The following is a 10,935-nucleotide window of genomic DNA, read 5'->3' as shown; positions in this document are numbered from 1 at the left end:
GACTCTATTTCATTTATTTGAGCGTCGGAGGCTGAGGGGAGATCGGAGAAGAATTTCTAAAATGAATCAGAAACTGGTAGAAATGTCCAACACTAGAGGCCATAGCTATAAGGTGAGAAGGGGAAAGTGTGATCCTGACATCCCATCTACCTCACTGGAGACCTTTGATTAGACTTTATCGGACGTCAATGTTACGGTATATCTTGCACTGAATGTTTTGTGTATCATGTTCGGCATGGAGATTGTGGGCCGAAGGGCCTGTTCTTGTCCTGTTCTATGTTGTCATGGGTGTGAGTGACCCTTCTCCTCGTCCTCTCCCTTATAGACAATAGACAATAGGTGCAGGAGTAGGCCATTCGGCCCTACGAGCCAGCTACGATTCAATGTGATCATGGCTGATCATCCCCAATCAGTACCCCGTTCCCGCCTTCTCCCTATATCCCCTGACTCCGCTATATTTAAGAGCCCTATCTAGCTATCTCCATCCAGAGAACCTGCCTCCACTGTCCTCTGAGGCAGAGAATTCCACAGACTCACCACTCTCTGTTTCCTCGTCTCCGTTCTAAATGGCTTACCCCTTATTCTTGAACTGTGGTCCCTGGTTCTGGACTCCCCCAACATCGGGAATATATTTCCTGCCTCTAGCGTGTCCAAACCATTAACAATCTTATATATTTCAATGAGATATCCTCTCATCCTTCTAAACCCCAGAGTGTACAAGCCCAGCTGCTCCATTCTCTCAGCATATGACAGTCCCACCATCCCGGGCATTGACGCTGCACTTCCTTCTTCAACTTTTCTTTCTCTTGCAGATGGGAAGAAGCCGCTATTGAATCTGGCAGTACGTCCTTTCACGTTTTTGTATCGTCTGCCCGACAGGAGTGGGAGAAGGAGGAACGACCAGGGGTGTAAAAAGGTCCTTGATTATGTTGGCTGCTATCCAGAAGCTGGGTGAAGTGTAGATGGAGTTAAAGGTGGGGAGAGTCGGGTATGTGTGACGGACTGGGTTACATCCACCGCGCTTTGCAGTGACTAGGTGTGTAAGGAACTGCAGATGCTGGTTTACACCGACAGTAGATACAAAATGCTGGAGTAACTCAGCGGGATAGGCAGCATCTCTGGAGAGAAGGAATGGGGTGACGTTTCGTCTCGACTTCTCTCCAAAGATGCTGCCTGTCCCGCTGAGTTACTCCAGCATTTTGTGTCTATCTCTGCAATTGCTTACGGCTTTAATTCCCAAACCAAGCCAGGGCGAAGAAAGTTGAAAAGCCAAGCTCCTGGTCTAAACGATGTAAATAAACCAAATGAAAGCGGCTGCACTCTGATGCTGATATGAAGGGGTTAATAGCGTGACATTTTTCTGCACTTGCCCCCTGGGAATGCGAAGCAAAGATCCTCCTATTTTACGTCAGGAGGTTGGATGGAGTCAGGGCTCGGGACGTGGGATGAAAAGCGAGTGAACCATTTGCTCCGGGGTTAGCTACGCTGAGAGAATTGACCGTCGCGGGAGCCACCGAGCTCAGCGGCAACGCAGGCAGAAGCATCCCCTGTCTCTGCGGGGTCCATGTGCGCTCCCTCCAGCCATGGGACAACTTCAAGGCATCGAGCTCAAGTCCGCCGCTTCGATCAACTCATCTCTTGGATAGCGACGCCCGGGACCATTCAGGCACGGTGCAGGTAGCGAGGCACGGCGCCGGGCGGCGGGTGGGCAGGAGGGACGGCGCATAACGCCTGGAAGACAAGGGGTAAGATCTTAACCTCCCTTAGATACCACCAGAAGGGGCAAGAGGTCATTGGGAGGCAAACCGCGGGTCGGGGCCATACTGTTGGACCATAAGTAGGAGGCAATTTGGACCCAACTTCAACTCTCCCCATCCCCTGAATGAGGATTTTGGAGACTCCTTGGACGGAGATACTGACCATCTCTGGCATCTCCAGCTGAAGTCATAAGGAGACCTCTTGCCGGCCGCTCTGCCCCTTGAGAAACCCCCAGGACTATGCTGTCAGAATGCTGGCGAGGAAAAGCATCATCCCCGAGGAGTATGTCCTGACCCGGATCGCCGCCGAGAATGTCCGACAACCGCGCTACACCGTCCGGCCTCGCCAACCCCGTTTCATTGACAAGAACGGGGCATGCAACGCCGCCCACAAGAACATCCAGGAGCAGGGGCGCTTCCTGCAGGATGTCTTCACCACGCTGGTCGACCTGAAGTGGAGATACACGCTCTTCGTCTTCACCATGTCCTTCATCTGCAGTTGGCTGCTCTTCGCCATGATGTGGTGGCTGGTGGCCTTCGCTCACGGCGACCTGGACCACGCCTGGGGCTCGTCCTTCAAGCCGTGCGTGACCAAGGTGAGGTCCTTCACCTCGGCCTTCCTCTTCTCCATCGAGGTCCAAGTCACCATCGGCTTCGGCAGCAGGATGGTGACGGAGGAATGTCCCACGGCCATCACCTTGCTCATCACGCAGAACATCTCGGGGCTGATCATCAACGCCGTCATGCTGGGCTGCATCTTCATGAAGACGGCCCAGGCCCACCGGCGAGCCGAGACCCTGATCTTCAGCCGCCACGCCGTGGTGGGCCTGAGGAACGGCAAACTCTGCTTCATGTTCCGGGTGGGCGACTTGAGAAAGAGCATGATCATCAGCGCCTCGGTGAGGATGCAGGTGGTGAAGAAGACCACCACGGCCGAGGGCGAGGTCATCCCCATCCACCAGGTGGACATCCTGGTAGACAACCCCATCGACACCAACAGCATCTTCCTGCTGGCGCCGCTCACCATCTGCCATGTCATCGACAAGCGGAGCCTGCTCTACGAGATCTCACCCAGCGACTTGCAGAACCAGAACCTGGAGGTCATCGTGATACTGGAAGGGGTGGTGGAGACCACGGGCATCACCACCCAGGCCAGGACCTCCTACATTGCCGAGGAGATCCTGTGGGGCTACCGCTTCGTGCCCATCGTGACCGAGGAGGACGGCATCTACTCGGTGGACTATTCCAAGTTCGGCAAAAGGATCAAAGTGGCCACTCCGCGTTGCACGGCCCGGGAGCTGGACGAGAAGCCGTCCATCCTGATCCAGGCCCTCCAGAGGAGCGAGCTGTCCCACCAGAACTCCCTGAGGAAGCGGAGCTCCATGAGGAGGAACAACTCCATGAGGAGGAACAACTCCTCATTGGTGGTCCCGAAAGTCCAATTCCTTGCGCCTGCGAGCAACCTGCAAACTACTGACTCCGAGTTGAATTGATCCAACATCATCCTTGCAAGGACTGGCTGTTGAGATGAGTTATCCATTTGTGGACCAATATGCTAACCGTTTACACTATTTGTCACTCCCGTTCATATGGATTAAGTCCAAGCATAATTTGACCAAAGAACCCTTTGACAACGAATCCGGATCCGTCTAATTGTCTTTGCCCTTCAATATTGAACGTGAGGTTGTTACATCGATGTATCGGTAGCACATTTTGTACTTAGCAACCGATTTTGTTTACACTTTCTTCGCTTGGTTTATTGATACAGCAGCACTATAGCGCGGGCAGGGACTTTAATAGCTTTTGATAGTTGAGATGTGGTCGTTTTTAAATTTCCAATGATCCTTCAGGTAAAGTTCCTCACATAATTAATTAGTGGAAATTGATAGAAGCTTTCGCATTGAAAATAAAAAAAACACAATAATCCTTAACTCCTGCCACTACAAGTGTTTTTCTGAAGTATGTGCTAGAGTAATTGAATAGAGCATGGAAACAGGCCTTTGGCCCAAGATGTCCACGTTGACCAAGTTGCCTAACTAAACTTGTTCCATTTTGTTGTCCATATTCTTTTAAATCTTCCCAGTCCAAATGTCTTTTAAATATTGTCATTATACGCGCCTCTGTCACATCCACCACGCGGGTCCCTTCTCACCTTGAACCTAAGCCCAAAATCCTGACACAGAATGTTGGCTGTCAATTCCTTCCACAAATGATGCCAAACCTGTTGAGTTACTCCAGCACTTTGTGTTTTGTTTAAACCTATTCCCTCAAATGTTCTACTCCCCGACTCTGGAGCAAGGTGTGGTAGCTATTCAGTTTGTCGATGCCCCTCGTGATTGTATACATCTCATTAGAATAACCAACAACCTCCTATGCTCCAGGCAGGGTAAAATGACCCAGCATATCGAAATTCAGTCCTGAGTTGGCTGTGTCACTTTTCCCTGGATTACAGGTGCTTGGCCAGGGTGGTGTGGGTCTTTGAGGATGCTGGCTGTCTTTTTGAGGCAGCAACCCCTATAGATCTGAAGTCTGAAGAAGGGTTTAGGCCCGAAACGTTACATATTTCCTTCGCTCTAGATGCTGCTGCACCCGCTGAGTTTCTCCAGCACTTTTGTGTACCTTCGATTTTCCAGCATCTGAGGTTCCTTCTTGAACACTCCTATAGATCCCTTTGCTGGTGGGGGGATCAGTACCCATGATGGATTGGGCAGTGTCCCCCACTTTTTGTAATCTCCTCTGTCCCTGTAAAATGACCTCCTCCCTATAGCGGGGCAACAAGAATTGTACATAGCACTCCAAACGTGGCCTTACCAACACAAAGTCCCAATTCCTAGTTTAGTTCAGTCTAGTCCAGTTTAGTGTAGTTTATTGTCATATGTATACACTACAGTGAAAAGCTTTTGTTGCATACTAACTAGTCAGCAGAAAGACTATACATGATTACAATCAAGTCATCCACAGTGTGCAGATACATGGTGAAGGGAATATTGTTTAGTGCAAGATAAAGATCAAAAATGGCAGATTAAAGATAATCTGAGGATATCCCGTGAGGTAGGTGGGAGGTCAGGGTCGCTCTCTAGTTGGTGAGAGGACAGTTCAGTTGCCTGATAACAGCCGGGAAGAAACTGTCCCTGAATCTGGAGGTATGCGTTTCACACTTCTGTACAATCGAACCATCCACGGAGTACAGGTACATGATGAAGGGGGTAATGTGAATAACGTTTAGTGGAAGATAAAGTCCAGTAAAGTCCAATTAAAGATAGTCCGAGGATCTCCAATGAGGTAGATGGTAGCTCAGGACTACTCTTTAGTTGTTGATAGGATGGTTCAGTTGCCTGAAAATATGATATTGCTTATATTCAATATCATTACTGATGATGGCAAGCACATCAAACACCTTAATTATCATTCTGTCTACCTGTGTCGTGTTGCCACTTTCTCTCTCTTGTACAAGACACCCCAGAGCACTACCATTTGGTGTGCATGTCCTGCCCGTGTTTGTCTTCCAAAATGCAAACACCTCGTATTTATCTGAATTAAAACGCCATCTGCAATTCCTCAGCCCATTGGCACAGTTAGAGAGAGAGAGAGAGAAAGAGGGAGTCGGAGTTATACAGCGTGGAAACAGACCCTTCGGCCCAACTTGTCCATACTGAACAACGTGTCCCATCTACACTAGTCCCACCTGCTTGCATTTGGCCCATATTCCTCTAAACCGACGCCAGAGCAACACCACCCGGCGAGAACAGCCAGGAACATCGGGCCTCCGTAGAGGCAACTGTGGAGGCCTCAATAGGCCTGACTATGGGAGAACTGGGGATGGGGACTGGACATTGTGCCTTCCCCCACAGTGGTAACCATTGTGGGGGGATGTTTTTTTTGTGTGTAAATGATTATTTTATTCTGTGTCCAAGATGGCTGCCAGAAGGGAGAGTATACGCTGGCGTGCTTTAGCTGCCGCTGCTCTCTCTTCATATTGTGTTTTTGATTTTTGTCTTTGGATTGAATTCTGTCTTTAATTTGTGGACTGGTGATGTCTTTACTATTTATTTTATTCCGCTTACATGTTTTTACTCTATTTGCTACATTTTGTAAGGTGTCCTTGAGACTCTTGAAAGGCGCCCATAAATAAAATTTATTATCATTATTATTATTAAACTTGTCCTACCCAGTTGATTAAGGTCCCATTGTAATTTTAGATAACCTTCTTCACTCTCCACTATGCCACCAATTTTCAGTTACCTTGATAATTGGTTAGATCTAATCTAATCCTTTGGTGTCCTTTTTATACGGTGTGAGTGAAACTTTGGTACTCCCCCCCCAGGAAAAACCTTAATGTTGACTTGCATGCAATGAGTTTCGTTCTCTGCGGCCAATGTTGCAATGTTTGAACGGAGCCACATTTTCATACCCATTTAACCAATCCAGCTTGGTCTTAAGTTTGTCCCGGCAGCTTGAAGTTGCAGGCACAAAAAAGTACAGATGCTGAAATCTTGAGCAAAACACAGCTGGAACTCAGCAGCTCAGGCAGTATCCATGGAGGTGACGTTTCGGATTGGGTCCCTTCTTCAGTCCCATCTTCAAGTATGAGTCTGAAGAAGGGAACCGACCCCAAATGTCATCTGTCCAGTTCCTGCGCACGTTCTCCCCTGACCCGCTGAGTTCCTCCAGCTCTTTGTGTTCAATTAAAATTCTGCTTCTGTGCGAGGATTTCCTCTTGAGTGTAAATTTTCCCTCCCTGCTCCAGGAGTTTCAGACCATGAACATAAATTCATAATGTGTACTGCTGATTAATGGCTTCCCGTAAGAATTCCTAACACGCAGAGGTCTACATCCTTGCACACTAACACTATCCTACACACTAAGACAATTTACAATTATAACATTTATACCAAGCCAATTAAGCTATAAACCTGTACGTCTTTGGAGTGTAGGAGGAAACCGGAGATCACTGAGAAAACCCATGCAGGTCACAGGGAGAACGTACAAACTCCATACGGACAGCAGCCGTAGTCAGAATCGAACCTGGGTCTCTGGCACTGTATTAAGCAACTTTACCAATGCGCCACCGTGCCGCCCTATTTATTAACCCAATTAATGAATGATCTGTATCACACACTTCATACAAGTGGAGAATATTAAATCACAATTAATTAACGTTGATCGTTTTTAAATATCTGGAAAGTCACGGAAAATGTTTAATTGAATATCATTTGACAAAGGCTGATTGTTTAAAAGGAGCCAAACTGTAAGGATGGGTGACAGGTCGCTGGAGATCTCTTAGAATATATCACATTGGCTGTGGCCAGTGAAATAGAAGTGTCTCATTGAAATGCAGTGATGTAGGAGACCTGATTTGATCCCACCTCACAAGATCTAATAGTTTAAACAGATACTGATCATTGCCTCATTTTGTGTATGTGGCATTTAATTATATGCAAATTATCTGACTTTTCTAGCAGGTCATTTTTTACTTTAGTTAGAGATACAGTGCGGAAACAGACCCTTCAGCCTACCGAGTCCATGCCGACCAGCGATCTCTGTACACTAGTACTTTCCCAAGGGACACACACACATACAAGGGATAATTTACAATTTTTACCTAAGCCAATTTACCTACAAACCTGCACGTCTTTGGAGTGTGGGAGGAAACCGGAGCACTCGGAGAAAACCCAATTGTCATGGGGAGAACATACACTCTCTGTACAGACACCACCCATATTCAAAATCGAACCTGGGTCTCAGGCACTGTAAGGTAGCAAATCTAACGCTGCGTTATCGTGCCGCCCATTTCACTGTCTATGAAACACTTTTGACATACGCACAGGCATTAAGACCATAGAACAATACAGCACAGAAATAGGCCCTTCAGCCCACAATGCGCAGAGTTATGTGCAATCTCCTCTGCCTGCATGTGATCCATATCCCTCTTTAAACCTGCTCCACTTTTCTCATTTGACTCATAGATGCCAGGTCTACCTTCTGCATTCTTAAGAACACAAAAATCAAGCTTTAATTTCAACTTTAAACTTTTCATTTCACTCTAAACTTTACTTTCAACTTTAAATATACTTAAAGTTTGAGCATTCACAGCCCACTGGAGTGAGAACAGTGGTAGTGGCTCAGCGGTAGAGCTGCTACCTCACAGCGCCAGAGACCCAGGTCCAACCTTAACCTTGGAGTTTGCATGTTTTCCCTATGGCTGTGTAGGTTTCCTCCTACATCTCAAAGGCGGACGGCTATGTAGGTTAATTGGTCTCTGTAAAATTGTCTCTAGTGTGTAAGGAGAGAATGAGAAAGTTGGATAACGTAGAACTAATGTGAACAGGTAATCGACATGGCGATGGTTGGCTTGGACTCGTTGGGCTGAAGGGTGTATCTTTAAAACTAAACCTATAACTTACAACATTGCCCAAATAAAGTATCTTCATTAGGACCTTAAAAATCCATTATTCTAAAACTAGACTCCTTAATTCTGTGAGGGGAAATAGTCTCTTTACATCTACAATGTTGATACAACCCAAGGTTGCCTTTATATGACAGCAAATACTTCTCCCACTCATCTAAGCTCCAATAAATATGTATTTATTTCCATTATATACCAAAGAATAAAAGGAAAGCTGTATGAAGTGTTTGTATTAATAATTCTTACATCATATGTAAATAACGAACACTGGTTCAAAATCTACTTTCACCTTGTCTTCAGTAAATTAGGAGAATTATTATGATGTTCGCACGATGTTCTTGTGACTGGTGTAAAGTTAACATTGTCCAGAATGATTACGAGATCATACTGGAGGAACAGCACTTCATATTCTGCTTGTATAGCTTATACCCCAATGGTATAACCATTGAATTCTCCAATTATAAGTAGCAACCCCTTTTCACCTGTCTCTTTTCTGCTTCCCGCACTGATTTCTCCCACTGTCCTCCCACCCCTTCCATCTCTATCTCTTCCTCTGCCCTTACATTCCACTCCTCTTCCCTTCTTATCTGACACCCTTTTGTCTCCTTTCATCTCTCGACTTTGTCCACCCATCTGCTAATCAAACCCCATTCACCTGTATCCACCTATCACTTGCCAGGTTTTATCCTGCAGCTAAACTGATGTAACCATTCAAAGGAGAGGAGAATGTGGCTTCGTACTTGAAACCTAATACTTAGGCTTACGTTTATTATCGTCATGTGTACCGAGGTACAGTGAAAAGCTTCGTTTTGCATGCTATTCTATCAGATCAGGTAATTCAATACATAAATACCATCAAGTCAAATTCAAGTACAATAGACAAAGGGGGAGATCAAGGAGATAAGGTTAATGTTCATGAGTGATAGGAGCAGAATTAGGTCAATTGGCCCATCAAATCTACTCCGTCATTCAATCGTGGCTGATCAATCTCTCCCTCCTAGCCCCATTCTCCTTCACCCCATAATCCCTGACACCTGAGTGATAAAAAATCCATCTATTGATGCTCCTGAACACATCAACAGTGATGTAACCTGGGGTCATTGGGTGCTTCGGGTCTTTCAACATCAGACACCCTCACCCAGGCGACCCAGCCGTGGTTGATCAGACAACGCCTTGTGTTCAGGTGGCATTCGCACCTCCCCATGGACCTCCTCTCCTGATCCAGAGCCACATTGAGGCATTCTCCGCTGCCTCTGTGATGTTCTTGATGGCTCTTCTCCTCTCCATTCCATCGATACACCTGCACTAATCAAGATTCTATCTATCTCTGCCTTAAAAATATCCATTGCAGAACGTAGTTCTCAGCATTGTGGTGCACCAGTTGCAGAGACAAAGTCCAATGTCCACAATGGGGTAGAGGTGAATCGGACAGTAGATTATGGATCCTAGCTGATGGAAGGACCGTTCAGAAGCCTGATAACAGAGGGGAAGAAGCTGTTCTTCAGCCTTTTGGTGTGCTCTTTCAATCTTCTGTACCTTCTGCCAGATGGGAATGGGGAGAACAAGGAATGACCGGGGAGGACACAATTAAACACAAAATAACCTATGGATGATGTAAAATAAACAAAAAATCAATAATTTAATAGCCGTGGTGCGTGCAAATAAGCTTGTTATTAAATCAATAATGACTTTATACGAAAACCAAGCTGTAACTCGTATTTCAGTACACAGTCGCCCCTACCCTACATAATATAGGAATCTCGACCTCCTAGATTAAATCACAATGTCATTATGACCTTATGATTATTATGCTGGAAACTTGGCACTGTCTGGGAGAGAATGGGAAGTTTATATCCCAAGGCTTTAAAATGTTCACGAGTGAAGAATAAAGGCTGATTGAAAAGGGTATATGTTTACAGCCCTGGGGAGTATTAGTCCCGTGATGTTTGTCTGGATGGAGCTGTGGTGGAAAACCAGAAGATCAGTTATAAGACTCGCATTACACCACAGTCCATGAGTGATGAAAATTAATTGAGGTTAACATGTTTTAGCCGTCTAAAGAGAAATATGTGTCTCCAAAAGCAAGACAGAAGAGAATCTTTGGAACCACAAAGAACTAAAGATGCTGGAATCTTGAGCAAAAACACAATGGGCTGGAGGATCTCAGCGGGTCATGCAGCATCGTTAGATTAATTTTGTTTAGAGATACAGTGCGGAAACAGGCCCTTCGGCTCACAGAGACCACGCTGATCTGCGATCCCTGTACACTAGCATGATCCCACACACTAGCAAAAATGTATCATTTTTATCAAAGACTATTAACTTGCAAACATGCACGTCTTTGTAGAGTACAAGGATACCGGAGCACCCGGGGAAAACCCATGTGGTCACAGGAAGAACGTACAAACTCCATACAGCCAGCACCCCTCTGTGGAGGGAATGGATCGCCGACATCTCAGGTCGGGCCCCTTCTTTAGACTGATGGTAGTATGGGGAGAAAGCTGAAAAGAGTGGGTGGGGGGGGGGGGGGGGGGGGGGGGGGGGGGGGGGGGGGGGGGGGGGGGGGGGTGGGGGGGGGGGGGGAGGTGGTGGTGGGTTGGGGGGGGTGATGGGTGAAGGTGTGGGGGGGGGGGGGGTTGGGAGGAGACGACACGGACACACCACAACACCTGGCAAGTGATATGATGGTACAGGGGAAAGGAGGCGGGGGGAAGTTGGATTGGCATATGGGTAGTAGAATGGGTGACAAAGACTAGGGATGAGAATGAGAGA

At 46.7% G+C, this 10,935-nt stretch overlaps 1 protein-coding gene across 1 annotated transcript; it reads left to right on the top strand.

Moving 5' to 3' along the window:
• The first annotated feature begins 1,977 nt into the window (after nt 1-1,977).
• Nucleotides 1,978-10,418, top strand: LOC129707674 (ATP-sensitive inward rectifier potassium channel 8-like). Its single transcript, XM_055652857.1, has one exon. The coding sequence runs from the start codon at nt 2,009-2,011 to the stop codon at nt 3,248-3,250; it is 1,242 nt and encodes a 413-aa protein (XP_055508832.1). The 5' UTR covers nt 1,978-2,008; the 3' UTR covers nt 3,251-10,418.
• The last annotated feature ends 517 nt before the right edge of the window (nt 10,419-10,935 follow it).

Source organism: Leucoraja erinacea, chromosome 22 (assembly GCF_028641065.1).
Source record: "Leucoraja erinacea ecotype New England chromosome 22, Leri_hhj_1, whole genome shotgun sequence".
Lineage (NCBI taxonomy): Eukaryota > Metazoa > Chordata > Chondrichthyes > Rajiformes > Rajidae > Leucoraja > Leucoraja erinaceus.
This window is presented reverse-complemented; position numbering and strand designations above follow the sequence as displayed.

What these genes read in the sequence shown, in the direction of transcription:
- LOC129707674 (XM_055652857.1), top strand. Translation starts at nt 2,009, where the DNA reads ATGCTGGCGAGGAAAAGCATCATCCCCGAGGAGTATGTCCTGACCCGG.